This window comes from Gastrolobium bilobum, unplaced genomic scaffold (genome assembly GCF_033153095.1).
Source record: "Gastrolobium bilobum isolate Gb01-03AN ecotype WA unplaced genomic scaffold, APGP_CSIRO_Gbil_v1 utg103950, whole genome shotgun sequence".
In the NCBI taxonomy this organism is placed as follows: Eukaryota; Viridiplantae; Streptophyta; class Magnoliopsida; order Fabales; family Fabaceae; genus Gastrolobium; species Gastrolobium bilobum.
In genome coordinates, this window is record NW_026897505.1 from 1 (window position 1) to 18,161 (window position 18,161).

The 18,161-nt window shown below is 37.0% G+C and overlaps 1 protein-coding gene and 1 non-coding gene across 2 annotated transcripts; one reads left to right on the top strand and one right to left on the bottom strand.

Moving 5' to 3' along the window:
• The first annotated feature begins 1,250 nt into the window (after positions 1-1,250).
• Positions 1,251-3,059, top strand: LOC133307492 (uncharacterized). Its single transcript, XM_061508003.1, has 3 exons — positions 1,251-1,566; positions 1,714-1,929; positions 2,002-3,059. The coding sequence occupies exons 1-3, from the start codon at positions 1,251-1,253 to the stop codon at positions 3,057-3,059; spliced, it is 1,590 nt and encodes a 529-aa protein (XP_061363987.1).
• On the bottom strand, positions 1,257-1,363 carry LOC133307493 (small nucleolar RNA R71). The gene has a single exon (XR_009751039.1). It is a non-coding gene; the product is annotated as a small nucleolar RNA R71 (small nucleolar RNA).
• Positions 3,060-18,161: the final 15,102 nt, after the last annotated feature.

Below are 18,161 nucleotides of genomic sequence, written 5' to 3' on the forward strand. Positions count from 1 at the left end.
TGCATGTTTTCTTGGGGAATAATCGGGGAACTAGAGTTCTTTCAAGATTACATAGATTTATGGTAACAAGGAATTGAGTCGTAATTAACTTAGATAGAATTGATTGGCAATATATTAAGAAACGGATTCTTGACTGTTTAATTCATAACGTATTGAGGATATTGGGGGAAGTCGAAACCTTAACTACGCTTGTTTTAAATCGTAATCAAACATCATCTTCATTCATTCTTTTAAATTATGAATTTTCATAATTGCATGCTTTTACTTGTTTTTAATTTTAAGTTCTTTGATTCACAACTCTCTTCATTTCAAATCAAACATTCTCTCAACCCAACTTTTGATTGTCCAACTAAGACGCAATTAGCAAACTAGTGCTTAAAAATTCTGATCCTCGTGGGAAAGATCTCGTACTCCAGTACACTTTATTACTTTACGACCGGTGCACTTGCTGAGTCGCAACAAGTTTTTGGCGCCGTTGCCGGGGATCGAATTCTTCAACATTAGAAGTAACTAATTAACTTTTAGATTGGACATTTTAATTTTCTGCACTTTTTACATTCTTCAAAAATATTTTTCTGCATTAAAATTCTGCATCAATTTTCTGCATATTTATTTTTCTACATTCTTTGTTTATTTTTATTTTTATTATTTTTTCTGTTTTTTTTTGTTTTGTCTTTTTTCTATTTTTCTGCACATCTTTCCAATCTTAGTTTATGCGAGGTACTCTTAACCCACGAATCTTGCTGTTTGATCCTGAGATAGAAAAGACAAAAAGGAAACTTATGAAGGACGCAAAAGCAAAGAAAGCAAAAGAAACAAAGGCATCAACTTCGATGGAACCAAAAGAGGAACCTAAGGAGGAACCAATGGCAGGAAATAATCAACTCGCTCCAAGGACATTGGGGGATTACATGACCCCAGCTCGAGTCCCATAGACGGCAAGCATTGTTAGACCAAACATAGAGGCTAACAACTTTGAACTAAAGCCGGCACTGCTGCAACTGATTCAAAAAGAACAATTCGCTGGAGGAAGCACAGAGAACCCCTATAGTCATCTCGATAACTTCTTACTTTACTATGATACATTAAAAGTAAATGGAGTTCCTCGTGATGCTATCTTGCTCAAGCTATTTCCATGCTCACTGAAGGATGAAGCAAGAGATTGGCTGCAGTCTCTACCTGAAGGAAGCATAACCAATTGGGATGACTTAGCAAGAAAATTCTTGGCTAGATTTTTCTCAGCTTCAAAGATGGCAAGGCTCAAGTCAGAGATCATTGCTTATGAACAAAAAGAAAGCAAATCTTTGTACGAGGCTTGGGAACGATTCAAAGGAACACTCAGGAAGTTCCCTCAACATGGAATTGAAGCATGGGAGAAAGCAAGAATCTTTTTCCAAGGGATGACATCCACCACAAGAACACTGGTAAATGCTGCTGCAGGAGGCTCCCTGAAAACAAAAACTCCAGAAGAAGCACTAGAATTGCTGAAATCCTTAGCTTCTCAAGAATTTGACAATGCCCCAGCCCCAGTTGCACCCAAAAGATCACGAATCATGAAGCTTGAAGGCTATGATGCACTCCTAGCCCAGAATGAACAAATGCTACAAATGCACAAGAAACAACAAGAACAATTAGATGCTTTTAATAAAAAATTTAATTTTTCTCAAGTTTCTTCTGTTTCTAATTCTAATATTAAATGTGGTATTTGTGAAGAGGCTCATGCAACTGAGGATTGTGACTACATAAGAACAACTAAACAGCCACCAGCGGAGGTCAATGGACTCTGGTATGATCAAAAGAACCCGAACAATCTAGGAAGTAATCAATATGGTAATCAAGGGTGGAAGAATAATAACCAACACCCTGGGTTGAGTTACAAGTCAAACTACCAGCTGAATCCTCCTATGCCATTGCAACAACAACCTCAAGGCACCACATCAGAATGGGAGAAGGCCTTTGCATAGCTATCCAAAACAACATCCGACTACATTCAAAATGCAGATGCCTTCATAGATGAAACAAGAGCTTCATTCCGGAATCAAGAAGCTTCGATCCGGAACTTGGAGACTCAAATTGGTCAGCTATCAAGGCAGTTCACTGAAAGAACTCAGAGCACCTTTCCAAGTAACATCGATACGAACCCAAAGGCACAATGTAATTCAATTGTCACAAGAAGTGGGATCGTGATTCAACTTGTGGAAAAGCCACCAGTTGAAAATAAGAAAGAAGCTGAACCTGAAGTTGAGAAAGAGAAAGAAGAAGATGCAGTAGAAGCGGAAAAGAGCAGTCCAGAAAAGAAGCTGTTCAAATGGGAGAAAAAGAAAGCTCTGGACAGGCAACCAAAAGCGGCAGACCCTTCTCCATATGCAAAAGTTCCATACCCGCAGCGGTTGAAACAAGAGGTCCAGAAACAGCAATACACCAAATTTCTGGACATCTTCAAGAAGCTGCAAGTCAACATTCCTTTCGTAGAAGCCCTGAAAAGTATGCCAAAATATGCGAAGTTCATGAAGGACCTTCTATCAAGGAAACATAAGTTGAAGGAATGCGAAACAGTGGCCTTAATAGAGGAGTGCAGTGCAATCATCCAGAAGAAACTTCCTCCCAAGCTAAAGGATCCAGGCAATTTCAGTATTCCTATAGATATAGGAAATATTGAAGTAGGGAAAGCACTATGCGATTTGGGGGCAAGTATAAACCTGATGCCACTGCCTATGTGCAGAGCTCTTGGAATAAAGGAGCTCAAGCCGACTACAGTTTCTCTCCAGTTAGCTGACAGACCGATCAGACGACCAGATGGGGTAATTGAGGATGTTTTAGTTAAAATTGACAAATTTATTTTCCCTGCAGATTTTGTAGTTCTGAATATGGAAGAAGACACCGAGATTCCTCTATTGCTTGGAAGGCCATTCTTTGCCACCACAAGGGCAATGATCGATGTGGAGCAAGGAAAACTGATGCTGAAGGTGAACGAAGAAACAGTCACCATTGATGTCTTCGAGTCAATAAAGCATCCAACAGACAGAGGAGACTGTTTTATGATATACATAATACAATAAGCAATTGATGATGCTATGAAAGAGGAGAGTTCCCCGCTTGAGTTAGAACAAATCAACGAAGAAGTTGAAGTAACTGATAAAGAACCAGTGGTGGAAGAACTTGAAAGAAAGAAAAATGACATCTCTCTTGGAGCACCAAAGGTAGAGCTTAAGGAGTTACCTTCAAATTTAAAATATGCCTTCCTGGGTAATAACCTCACATATCCAGTCATCATCAATGTTGAGCTATCAACAGCAGAAGAAGAAAAGCTTCTCAAAGTGCTAACGAAACATAAAGCTGCCATAGGATGGTCCTTCTCCGACTTGAAAGGTATAAATCCTTCCTTTTGTCCTCATAAAATTCTAATGGAGGATGATATTAAACCTGTAAGGCAGCCGCAAAGGAGACTCAATCCAACCATGAAAGAGGTGGTAAGGAAGGAGGTAGTTAAATTATTGGATGCAGGTATGATCTACCCTATATCTGATAGTGCATGGGTAAGTCCGGTACAAACGGTACCCAAGAAAGGTGGAGTCACCGTAGTGAGAAACGAGAACAACGAATTGATTCCAACAAGGACAGTCACCTGGTGGAGGATGTGCGTTGACTACAGAAGACTAAATACAACCACTCGGAAGGACCACTTTCCCATCTCTTTCTTGGACCAGATGTTGGAGAGACTAGCTGGCCATGCCTTCTACTGTTTCCTAGATGGGTACTCAGGCTACAACCAAATAGCAGTAGCTCCAGAAGATCAAGAAAAGTCAGCATTCACATGCCCTTACGGAGTCTTCGCTTACCGGAGGATGCCCTTCGGCTTGTGCAACGCTCCTGCAACTTTCCAAAGGTGCATGTTATCTATCTTTTCTGATATGATTGAGAAATCTATTGAGATCTTTATGGACGATTTTTTTATTTTTGGTCACTCTTTTGACATCTGTTTAGAAAATTTATCTTGTATTTTACAAAGATGTCAAGAGAGTAATCTTGTTCTAAATTGGGAAAAATACCACTTCATGGTAAAAGATGGCATAGTTCTAGGACATAAAGTGTCCCAAGATGGTATAGAAGTAGATAGAGCTAAGATATCTGTTATTGAGAAACTTCCCTCTCCCTCTAACGTTAAAGGCATTCAAAGTTTTCTCAGTCATGCAGGTTTCTACAAACGCTTTATCAAGGACTTTTCCAAGATAGCAAAGCCACTATGCAAGCTGTTGGTCAAAGATGAGGAATTCAACTTTACAGACGAATGTTTGGTAGCATTTAATATTTTAAAAGATCAATTGACCACTGCACTTGATTTCTCACTACCTTTTGAATTAATGTGTGATGCTAGTGATTATGCAATAGGAGCTGTCTTAGGACAAAGAAAGAACAAATTGTTGCATGTGATTTATTATGCTAGTAAAATTCTGAATGATGCACAAATGAATTATGCAACCATTGAAAAAGAATTACTAGCAGTTGTCTATGCATTTGATAAATTTAGACCGTATTTGCTGGGGTCTAAAGTAATTGTTTACACTGATCATGCTGCTTTAAAGTATTTGTTGAATTAGCAGGATGCAAAGCCACGATTACTTAGGTGGATGCTGCTCCTTCAAGAATTTGAAGTGGAGATCAGAGACAAAAAAGGTGTAGAAAACTTGGTAGCTGATCACCTCTCCAGAATTCAAGAAAAAGATCTTCAAGACGGACCTGAGTTGAAGATCAGAGAGAAGTTCCCAGATGAGCAAATCATGGCCATCAATGTTATCTCAGATCCACAATCGAAGGAAGGAAAGACCACAAGTACACCTCATTGGTTCGCAGATTTTGCAAACTTCAAAGCAGTAGGAAAAATTCCAGTAGACTTCACATGGCAACAAAGGAAGAAGTTTCTACATGATGTCAAGAAATACCTATGGGATGAGCCTTTCTTGTTTTACAGATGTGCTGATGGATTAATAAGGAGTTGCATTCCAGAAGAAGAGATGAAAGACTTCTTCTGGCATTGTCATGGTTCCAGCTACGGTGGACACTTCGCAGGAGAAAGAACAGCTGCAAAGGTGCTGATGAGTGGCTTCTATTGGCCAACACTTTACAAAGATGCAAGGAAGTTCGTTGAATCTTGTGATAGATGTCAGAGAACGGGGAACATCTCCAGAAGACATGAAATGCCCCTCAACAACATATTGGAGGTTGAAATCTTCGATGTGTGGGGAATAGACTTCATGGGACCCTTTCCTCCTTCATATGGCAACAAATACATCCTTGTTGCGGTTGATTACGTCTCCAAATGGGTTGAAGCTATTGCCGTTCCCACTGACGATACTCGGGTGGTCATTGCATTCTTAAAAAGAAATATATTCGTTCGATATGGAGTACCACGAGCAATCATAAGTGACGGAGGAACTCACTTTGACAACAGACAAGTGGAATACGTACTGGCTAAATGCAGAGTGAAGCATAAGATTGCAACACCATATCATCCGCAAATAAGTGGTCAAGTGGAGATTTCCAACCGAGAGCTAAAGCGTATCTTGGAGAAAACAATGGGATGCTCCAGAAAAGATTGGTCCAAGAAGCTTGATGATGCACTGTGGGCATACCAGACTACATTCAAGACACCAATAGGTATGTCCCCCTTCCAATTACTGTTCGGAAAAGCTTGTCACTTACCAGTAGAATTGGAGCACAAAGCACTGTGGGCAATCAAGTACCTAAATTTCGACTCCAAGACCGCAGTTGAAAAAAGACTACTTCAACTGGATGAGCTCGACGAGTTCAGACTATCTGCGTACGAGAGTGCAAGCCTGTACAAAGAAAAGACGAAGAAGTGGCACGACAAAAAGATTCTACCTCGAGACTTCAAAGTGGGGAATCAGGTATTACTCTTTAACTCTCTTCTTCGTCTCTTCCCTGGAAAACAAAAATCCCGATGGTCGGGACCGTTCATCGTAAGGAACATGAAATCATATGGAGTAGTGGAGATCAGTCCGCCGAATTCCGAAAGAAGCTTCATAGTGAATGCTCAATGAATGAAACTATACATGGGAGGATAAATAGACAGGGGAACAACCACTGTTGCCCTTGTCGAGGTAACTTGAACAAGGTACGTCAGGCTCGTGACGTTAAACAAGCGTTGATGGGTAGGCAAACCCATGGTTTACTGCTTTAATTCCAATTTTAGTTTATTTTGATTTCAAGAAAAAGAAAAAGAAAGCAAAAAGAGACAGATAAGTGAGGCTAAGGTATGAAATTTTAAAGCTTAAATATTAAAATGGCCCCTGCCTCATCACGTTTTGGCTCACAGATGCACGCCAAAACGTTGAGAAGAAAGCACAATTGAGCTTCGAATAGCACGTTTTAGCGGCCATATGAACGCTAAAACGTGATACAAGACTAAAATAGGCAATGGCCCCTGCCTCTACGCGTTTTGGCGCACATCTGACCGCCAAAACGCTCTAGAGAAGCCAAAATTAGGACTCGAAGAACACGTTTTGGCGTGCTCCTTAGCGCCAAAACGTGCTCCTATTTTCACAGGGGCCAACTTTTTAAAAAAGGCTTATAATTCCCCCCCTCCCCTCATTCTGTACAACACTTATCCTTCTCCCTAATTCTCCAATCCCTCACACCCTCATCTTACTTTTCTCTCTACACTCTCTCCTACTCAAATACATCTTCAAGCAATTTTTGTTGTGTTCATCTCCCACAAGGCAATCCAGGTGCTCTCTAAATTCATTCTCATTGCTAATTACGATCTTGTTTTTGATTCAAAAGAGCATAGTCCTCAAATTTGTTCGACCACTTTAGCATAAAACCTAGGGTTTCCATAAATTAATATATTTGTTGTATGTTATGAGGGGTTGAATTTTGTTTATACATATGAAATGGATGATTGCTTCTATTGATGAATCAGAGTAGGAATGAGAATGGATAGTTCTATGTTCACATATATCAGTTCTGATGCATTCAAGTGAAGCACATCATGTGTTTGTTAAAATGCCCCAACTAGAGGAAAGACAATAAGGCATGTGCCCTAGGACAAACCGTGAGATGGTGTTGTGAGAAGATTCTTTCCCCTAATCTTAATACTCCATTAATGAAATTCAACATTTGCATTTAGGAGTGGATGATATGAAACCTTGGAATAAAATTGATATGAACCTAGGGTTTAGAGGATTTGAACTTATGAACAATTTTTGTAATCCAAACTAAAATTTTGAAACATGAATATGTATGTTTTATGATTGTTTGAATGAATCACAACTTGTGGAAAGGTTAGTTATAGGTTCCCATGGGTTTTAAGTTTACACAATTAAATGGAGCCCACCACATGTTCGATGAAATGGCCAAACCAGAAATAAAGATAATTGCATACAAAATAATTATTTGGATGATTGGAAATGGAAACATGGCCTGAACTGTATGAAGTAGATACATATTAGTTAAGGCGTGTTAATTGAGCATAGGGCTAAAATTTTGATACATGAATTCTAAATGCTATGTTCATAAATTATAAGAGGTGCTGTTAAATGTTATATATTTTGGGCTTAATGCATCCGAAATTAAGCACAACATATAAGGAACTAAGGAAGGCATGAAGGAAAGGGTCATTACGTTTAGAGAAGTGACACTGAGATGCATCAATGAGTTGAGACATTATATTTTGACAATGATATACACTGTAAATTACACCCCTGGTTGCACATTGCAAATACACAGATAGAAACTCAAACTGGATTTTTCTGCATTTGCTTTATAAACTACTATTTGACTTGGAATATTTTCTGCATTTCATGTATGTCTACCAAAGGCAAAAAGAGGGTCAAGGTGAACCCAAAGGGTGGTTCAAGCTCAAGGAAAGCACCTGACCCTGGTTATGATGAACACAGGTTCAGGTCCCCAGCCCATGCTGCCAGGTTCAATGAAATAATCAAGAAAAAGCCCTTTGGCCGAGAAAGGGAATTCCTTCTGAAGCAAGGACAACATCCAGACTTCTACAACATCATAGTGGCCAATGGATGGAGAACATTTGGTTGGATGCCAAAAGAAGCTAATGAAGAACTGGCTAGAGAATTTTATGCCAATGCTTACACGGTTGAGCAGGGAGCAAATAGAGAATTCATCAGTTATGTAAGAGGGAAGGAAATACTCTATGATTCTGATACAATTCAAGACCTTCTCCAGACAGCCAACTATAATAGATCCGGACAGGGCAGATGCAGTTTCCAATCTCAACTCCGAGCTATAACATATGAAAATGAAGATCCATTTGGTGTAGCCGAGCCAATACTTCAGGGTCTAACACTTCCTGGAGAAAGTGGGACCCAACAAAAGATCACAACCGCCCAAAGAGGATTTGGCTGAAACAGCTGAACAATGTGGCCAAGGTATGGCACCACTTCATCAATAGCAACATAATGCCAAGCTCGAATCAAACTGAGATTGTGGTAAAAAGAGTTGTGCTGATTTATACTGTTATGGAGGGACTGCGGGTGGATTTGCCTAGGATACTAGCTGATAGCATCTATGATATGGCCCACAAAAAGGACAAGACAGCCACCATTGGACATGCTTCTCTGATACAGAAATTATGTGCCAAGGCAGGGATGGAGATCCCCACTAAAGGAGACACAATCTCATTGAAGCCCAAGATAGACGCCAAGTACATTTCTACCTACATAAGAGGATCCTCTTTTCCTGGAGATGATGACCCAGTGCCGCCACAGGAGACTCGCGGCAGACTGAGACGTACACCAGCACCATCTGGTCCAGCTAAGAGACAACCAGTCCCGACTACTAACAGTCGACTGGATGATCTCGAGACGCAGATGGGATTTCTCAGGCGGCGGCTCAGGCATATGCATCACAGGGAGCAGGAGTATCAGACTTACATGACGACATATCATCACCCTGCTCGACCTGATGGACCTCCACCTTTCCAGCCCACACCATACGATGGTTCAGATGAGGAAGCCACTTTTGATGATGCCAGGCAGAGAACTTCGACAGCTCAGGCCACGTCTTCACATGCTGCGGAGGATGTCGATGCTGATGTCAGACATGATGAGGAGGTTGGCGAGGATACAGATATGATCCCTGCCATTGTCCGAGACGCCGAGGATGATGATATGGACGACTGATATCTTAGCTCAATTATGCCAACCCATTCCCATTATCCTCGTTATTTTCTTTTGATGATTTAAGATTAGCATTTTTTGTTGATATGCTAACCCTGTGACATGTTTTCATACTATCGCTTTTATGACTGATGAGTTTAGATTGTTTCGTGATGTTTTAGAATAAGCGACTAGTTATGCTTAGCTTGCACACGATTATTTTTAGATTTAAATCTGTTGCTGAGGACAACAACATTTAAATTTGGGAATGGAGAATGCGCGTTCCATCTAAGCACATTGGATTAAGACCAGAGGAATTTTCATGAGTATACACAGAATCTCCGGTCGAGACAGGGAACTATCTCGAATCCTTTTTCCTGCAATTTTTAAAAAAAAATTCATGTTTTAATTAGATAATTTTAATTGTTTTTGTTGAAAAAAAAACCCAAGCCAATATTTTTTGTGAAAATTCTGAAAATTTTCAAAGTTTCTCAATGTGTTAAATTGAAAAATGGCTGGAATTTTAAATTAGTAATTGATTCAGAGCATAATGATGCACGTATACATATTCAAATCTTGTGAGCATCATTGCAATAAGTGACATGATTCATTGAATATATGGTTTGATATTGAAGTTGTTTGAGAAAAAGAACAGGATAATTACTGTGCATTCATAGCCGTGAGGTTTTGAGCCTATACAGAAAATTTTTATTGAGTGTGCATTCCATTGTTGAGATACTCTAGAACTTGCTTTGTTTCTTGATTGAAATAGTCTGTGATTGATTTTGTAGAGATGATAGAGGCATGTTCTTTCTCTAACTAGATGGCCAAATAGCTAACCTTTATGATATTCCTTAGTTAAGCCCCCTTGAGCCTAGACTTTTTATTCATGAAGAACCCTTGAATGTGAATAGCCACTTCCCCAATTGAATCCTCACCTTAATAGAAGTTTAATTTCAGATTTCAAGAAAGGAGTGGATATGAGTTTCAACTACACAAGTGTTCAACGGAAAGAAGAAGTACAAGCAAAAAGGGCAAAGCCCAAGGAAGAAAGAAGAAAAATTGTTTAGAATCAAGAAGAGCGAGAAAAATGCTCAAAACAAAAAGAAAGGAAAAGAAGTGAAAAGCAAGAAAATATGCTTAGAAAGAAAACGACAAAAGAAAATGGTTCAATGAAGCAGAACAAAGAACTAGAAAGAAGAAGAAAAGCTTTACAGCCGGAAGAAACGAACAAACACTTGTTCCGTTCCTTAATCTGAATATTGATCTTAAACTTTTGTCCCAAATTCTTTCCCTCCCTTTCACCAGGCCACGTTACAACCTTGCGAAAGACCTCTTGATCTGCTTGATTTAACATAAGAACTGTGGAGAGCAAGAATATAAGCAAGCCTATGGTAGTGTTGATTCAGTGGAATATGAGAGAAACACCAACCCTCTAAACAGTTGAGCACGAGTGAATGGAAGACCTAGTGAGGGAATGTCTCAGGAAGTTTCCCCTGTTCTTGATCTTAAGGAATTTCATTAAAAAAATTTACTGATGGATTATTGATCTTAATGATTTGATGTATCATCCCTTCCTTAAGTCTGAATGCTCTGTAGTCATTTCTCTGATTAAATCCTGCCTATGAATTCCATGCAATTGAAAATTTTGATTGAATTCCTTAAGGTTTATTCTAGTGCATTGCTGAGGACAACAACGTTCAAATCTGGGAATGGTTGATAAACCCTTGGTTTACCATGTTTTTAGGCTTAATTATGATTGATATATGTTGTGAATTGCATGGAAATTAGGGTTTTATACCGTAAAGTTGCAGTAATTGAATATCTTGCTAACATGTTGTCATAATTCTGAATTCAAGGGTTTTTTGACACCTATTATGGCCTTTTGGAACCAAAAGAAGACATCAAGTTGAGTTGAAGTCACAAGAAAGCAAGATTCCAAGTGTGTACCAGCTAAAGGAGGACGTTTTGGCGTCAATGAAGCATGTTTAAATGCACAAAAGGAAGAAAACAACATTGCTCCCTGGAAGAGAACGTTTTGGCGCACAAACAACACGCCAAAACGTTCCTGAATGATCCAAAACCATTCGAAGAGCACGTTTTGGCCTGCTACTGGACGCCAAAACGTTGGAAGGCAGACAAGAATACACATTAAGCATGTTTTAGCGCACAAACAACATGTTAAAACGTCCATACACGGTCAAAACAACTCCAGGGAAGATTTAATCAAGATATGCAGCAGATTCCATAATGATATAAAGAGGAAACACCTCAACCTTGATCGAGATAAGATATAAATCTAAATACGAAGATTTAATGAAGATCACAACGAAGATTCAAAGCTCAAAATCGTCAACCAATCTCCAAGATATCAAATGCAAAAAGGAAACAAAGATGAAATCAATCACAAATCTGATATGGATTCATTGGGAGATTTAATGACGAATGCAACTCCAAAAGTTATAAATAAGGAGCTTGGGATCAGAGAAAAAAATGAATTCACAATTCCAGAGCATTACACCAAGACGGAAGGAGGAATCCTGTTGCGAAGCGCTGGAACACTGAGGAACCAAGTCAAAATCACACCAATGGAGGCTTGGGGTTCTCTTTTCTTTATTATTTCTTTTCAATTCAGTATGCTAGAGTAGTCTTTTATGTAGTTAAGGGTAGATGGAACCCAATTGAATCTTTATGTTTATGAATTAAATTGTCTCTGAATCCTGTTCTTTTTATAATTGAATAAATTATCTGTTTTTAATGCTTTCTATGAGTTTGTTCCTTATAGAATAATTTTGGGAAATTGTATGACAATAGGGATGTTGGTGCATGAACCCTGACTTGATAATTTATCATAATCCTTGTGATCTAGGAATAAGCATAGGGTAATTATGCAACCTTGTAATTCTTGATCTTAATGCATGTTTTCTTGGGGAATAATTGGGGAACTAGAGTTCTTTCAAGATTACATAGATTTATGGTAACAAGGAATTGAGCCGTAATTAACTTAGATAGAATTGATTGGCAATATATTAAGAAACAGATTCTTGACTGTTTAATTCATAACGTATTGAGGATATTGGGGGAAGTCGAAACCTTAACTACGCTTGTTTTAAATCGTAATCAAACATCATATTCATTCATTCTTTTAAATTCTGAATTTTCATAATTGCATGCTTTTACTTGTTTTTAACTTTAAGTTCTTTGAATCACAACTCTTTTCATCTCAAATCAAACATTCTCTCAACCCAACTTTTGATTGTCCAACTAAGACGCGATTAGCAAACTAGTGCTTGAAAATTCTGATCCTCGTGGGAACGATCTCCTACTCCAGTACACTTTATTACTTTACGACCGGTGCACTTGCCAAGTTGCTATCAGATTCCAATTTTCAAGCTTTTTCATTATAAAATCTTATGTTTCCCTATGTATTTCATGCATTATTTAGCCCTAAAACATGGTAAACCAAAGGTTTATCATATATATATATATATATATTCTTCAAAACTAACTCTGCATTTTTTATATATTATCCATCGGTTCATCGATTATTCCACTAGTTCGATTCAAGTTGGATAGGATCACATTGAAGACAAAGTTTTCCCCACCAAATCTTAACACAATTGAATTCTCAGGGACTTGAATTCAAGACAATTGGTTAAGCTCAAAGAACTCTTTCCTATTTGAACCACATGTTTAGTGGTCAACTCTCTTTTTCTCTATGATATGATCTACTTTTTTCCCTTCTTCTTATAATATCATGTTGTTCACTAAATATATCCAGACCATTCTCCTGTTGACCAATTTTAATATTATATATTAACAGATGACCTCTCCTTAATGTTAGCATTTTATAATTAGTCCATCTTAATTCTCTGTCACTTTTTTTGTCTTCATCAATTATGATCTTATTGCACATCCTACCTTTAAACCTGTAGATAATTAATTGGAGAACTTATTTAAAATTTCTAGAAGAAGCTACACTATCTGCAAAGGCAAAGGATGTGATTAGTAGACTTCTATCTAATTAAAACCGAATGGACTGATGCGATAAAGATATTGTGACATGTTCTTTTCGAAATTTTATAATTCACTCCGAGTTGCAGTTGCATATTAACAGAATAACTGCATGGTCTTTTATTTCCAAGCTCACCCGTGATCTTATCATTTTCTTTCCGTGATAAAAAGGTTCTTTCATAAATTGTTTCTTGTACTTAAAAGATTTTTTTCTCTTAAATTTTTTTCCTCTTCATTCCCCCCTTCTTCTTATTCCCATCTTTTATTTTATCTTATTTTCCCTTCACCATCTTTTTTTTTGTATTTATTATTAGGTTCATCTACCACTGACCCCAATTAATTTGAGTTAAAGATACTATTGATATTCATGTTGATGTACTTCGAGATATCTTTATATCAGTTACATTTATGAATTTTATAGAAATTTATTTCACTTCAACCTTGTTTAATTGAGCTTCATATTGTATGGCAAAATATGAGGCAGTTATTAAACATTCAAAGTAAGATAAATAGCAAGAAACAAAGAGTAAGAAAGGAAGCCCCAAAATAGATAATAGTGAGAAGAACATATGAGAGGAAGAGAAACTATGGACATAGCTTGGTGATAAAAGAGTAAGAAACGAAGCTCCCAAAAATAAAGGTAAGATCCTAATTTAATAAAGATGTATCAATTACATGACTCGAGCATAGTCATTTTCTCCGCTCTCCATATGTGCAGAAGCCTAAAGAGAATATCATTTATCTAGGAGAAAAGGAATATAAAGACTGCTGCATATGGAAACTGTAATATATTAGGTGAAAAACTAAGGTAGAAGCCAAATTATGTTGCTTTGTGCTTTAAGACAATTAAAGAACAAATTAATCATAATGTGTTAAAATTTAACAATGTTATTTGAAATTAATGAAAGGATATGAGTATTTTAAATATTAAGGGCATTATTGATTAAAAAAAATAGGAACATCTTTTATTTTAAGAGAAAAATTATAAATTTTTTCCCTTTAAATTATTATCTTATCCCCACGCCACCAGTGGCAAAACCATGTTGGAACCAGCCAGTGCCTTGGTTTTCAAAATTGACCATTGTTCACTATAATCATGGTAGGGGATAATCGAGAGAAATTCCTGTTGGCACTGCTTGGATATTTGTCACCCCGTTGGTGCTGGAAAAGTGATGACACTCCCGCTTGCTAAACTATGGTTGGACGATTGCGTCGAAGGGGCAGGAAGGATTTGCTGAAGCCAAAAGGAGCTAGACAAGGTTTTGTAGGAATGTAGTTGTTTCTCTGTGTATCGGAGAATGCGAAGAAGAAATTGGAGCTCTTGATGGTTTGTTGGCGATGGGGATCTCGCTCACGGATTTGAGGTTGGAGAAGAATGATTTGATGGAGGAGAGATGTGCTACGCGACCATAGCCATTCATTGCACGAAGAAAGAAAAGAAGAATTCATTGATAAAAAAGAATGATATTTTTTAGTAATCTTGGAACCCCATCTCGAGTTTTATTAAAAAAATTGAAAAAAACTAAGTGCTTGGAAAATAAAAACACAGAATAAGCACTACACACTCATATCCAGATATAGCGAATAGAAAGAAAAAAAGAACAGAGACATTTGTAACACCCTGTTTGCAGCCGATTTGTTAACATAAAAGTATCACCGTTACCTCGAGTAACAAAGTGACTTAACATTTTCAACCTTTTTCTTTTAATTTATCCTTACGTATTGTCGTGCATAATTTATTTTTCAATATAACAAAATCTATATAGTCTCATACCTGCACAGAATCCATACTTACTAAACCTGTGACTATAATTAATGATCAAATCACTATCCGAACATGATAATAGATACCATTTCAAACAGAGTCTTTACGGATAACATAACAGCTGTAAATCGGACTAATCCTGGAATTAAATCCCACTATTATACATAACACCTGATAAATAGAAAAATCTAATCCATATATATACATACATACCAGAATATGGCTTTGTTTCACTACTGATATCAACCTACTTAGTAACATACATGCTAATACATAATCCTGTCATAATACATAACCATATATATATATAGGCTACATACGCCTCTAAAAATGGAATTTCATACTATACATATGCATGAACGTAACATATCATGCTCTACAAAACATATACATATATATAGGGGTGTAAATGGGTTGGGCTGGGCCGGGCTTTGGCCTTCCTGGCCCAAGCCTACGTCAAAAAAAATTCAGCCTATCTGGCCTACTGGCCTATTAAAGGCTTTATTTGTAGGCCAAGCCCGGCCCATTTTTAAAAATAAGAAATCCTGACATGGCCTACAGGCCTTGTAGGCCTCCCATTGTAGATACTAAGCAAAAATAATAATAGTATAGAGCAAAGAAAGTTTCATTCATGCATGCACTAATACTTCTCATAAGAAAAAAATGACAAACAAGAAAGAGTCAACATAATACCTCAGCTCTAGAATGTATATCATAGAGGAATAGAGTCAAAGAAATGGGGAAAATAAGAAAAATACAATTACTGGATGTTGAAATAAAGTCTATAAGAGAATATTATTCATCTAAAAATCTTTAAACCACCATCAAGACAAGGGAAAGAAGAGTATTATTGAAAGATCTTCATCAGTAACATCATAATCCAACAAGGTACCCATTGCTCCATGGTATTAAGATGCAACAGCATGTAAAATTTGCAGACATTAGACAAGTTTTCCTTTCATAAAATAAAATAGCACAAAAAGTAAGAGATATTGGTATTTGGTACTTTGCGTCTTTTCCACATAAAATAAATATTATTTTATTATTTTATTTTAATAAATTAAATAGGCCAGCCTACAAGGCTGTAGGTCGGGCTTGACAAAATTGGCCTATGGCCTATTTGTTAAAAAAACTTTTTTATAAGCCTAAGCCTACTCTCCTTTTCTGAAAAGCCGAGCCTGGGCCGAGCTCAATGTAGGCTGGGCTGGGCCAGGCTGGGCTGGGCCATTTACACCCCTACATATATATTGATGCTCCAGAATGCTACACTAGCTATTTGCTCCAGCTAGTATCTCAAGCCATCCTGAACTGGTCTCTTGCCCGCTCTCCTACTACTGTAGTACCTGAAAAGTAAGTCCCCAGACAAGATGAGATTGACCATCTCAGTAAACCCTGAGTTTATGAAGTAGTTTCCATCCATGAGTTCACTCTCTATATAAATGTCAGATAACATAGTATAGAAGACATCATACATTTCATACACATACATAAAACTTCTAGGACTATACTCCAGGGGCTGTATCCCACAAAGAGATCTTAACATGTACCTGTACCTATACCTATACCTATACTTATACTCTCAGGGTTGTATCCCTCAAAGGAGATCATAACATATTTCTATACTTATACTCCCAGGGTTGTATCCCTCAAAGGAGATCATAACATATTTCTATACCTATACTCCCAGGGGCTATATCCCACAAAGGAGTCCACACCTATACTCTCCAAACCTATATATACTATAACATAACATATTCTCTTATAACCTATCATATAGCAACATATCATATTACTTTATACTATTTTCTATCATATCGTAACATCATATAACATAACATAAGACTCTCAAAGCGTAATTTCTCACTTTAACCAGTCCATACATAATCTCCAAGAACGTAAGTCCTCAATGGATTGTTTATTGATCAAGAACCATATATCATACATACATATCATATCATATCATAACTGTCATATCATATTATATGCATGAGCTACATGAATGAAACTATACTATATATCTACATTCATCATAACATATACCATATGAACCATCATTCAAATGGACTTTGGTGGAACAACATACCGGAGAAAACATCGAAACCAAGAGCTTACCTGAAACTAGCTTTTCTGTAAACCTCACTCGTACGTCACTAAAGTTATCCGTTTATTCGTAACCGTCATGATCACCAATTCAAACATGATCTTTTTGTCAATACATAATTACTTACACTTGAAGAATCCTCTTATGTACATACATATTTCGAAATTCTTCTTCAAGTTAGTTCACATAATCCTTAACATATTCTTACTTGCCAATTCATGTCAAATCATACCAATTCACAAGTCAATACTCAAACTTAGACATATACTTAAAGTCTTACATATTAACACATTTAACCTAATTTACTTAACCATAAGTCAACTTAGGTTTCCATCCTTTCACCATACATAACATACACTTGATTTTACTTGATTTATACAACCAAGCACTTAATTGAATTATAAACCATACCTAGATCATACAACCACAAAGTGGCTGAATGGTACTAGTAAGGTTACCATGCATTTCATTCTTCATCAAAGACTACTCAAAACAACTCTTAACATTATTATTTTTATTTTTAAACTCAATGACCACATAAAGTGTCAATAACCATTCTATGCTTTCAACTAATGAATCAAATAATTCATTTCATTCTAATACATACTTTAGCACCAAACATCCTTAAGAAATAAGCCAACAAGCTTCCAAGCCCTTTTTACTTATTATGGCCGAAATGGTAACATAGTTTCCAACTTGGACAGTCTGCACCATTTAATTCACGAAAAATCCATTTATTATCGGATTGCCTTGAACTTCTAGTATGTTATACTAGACACGTGCAACTTTAATTTTCCGCAAACCACACTCAATTTGGAGTTCTATAACTTCAGATATTAATTTTTTAAAACAAGGCAGATTTGGCTCTTTAGGTTTCATTGTTTTTCTTTCAAAACCTATTACATTTTTCTTTACTTGAACCTTCAATAAACCAAGTTATAACTTTAATTTTATCTTGACATTACAACAAACACTTAGTCTTCATAATTTTTCATGCATAGGTCAAGGCATATAGGGATCATTAGGTCATCCTATAGTTTGATTTTAACAATTCACTTAGTTATTTTTCATCAACAACCACCAAAGAATAAAAATCACATCACTTAGACTTCAAACCACTTCATATAACATGATAAAA

Coding starts and splice junctions, on each gene's coding strand:
- LOC133307492 (XM_061508003.1), top strand. CDS start 1,251: ATGGCAAGGCTCAAGTCAGAGATCATTGCTTATGAACAAAAAGAAAGC. Junction 1,567..1,713: donor ACGAATCATGAAGCTTGAAG/GCTATGATGCAC, acceptor GTATTTGTGAAG/AGGCTCATGCAACTGAGGAT. Junction 1,930..2,001: donor ATTGCAACAACAACCTCAAG/GCACCACATCAG, acceptor TTCAAAATGCAG/ATGCCTTCATAGATGAAACA.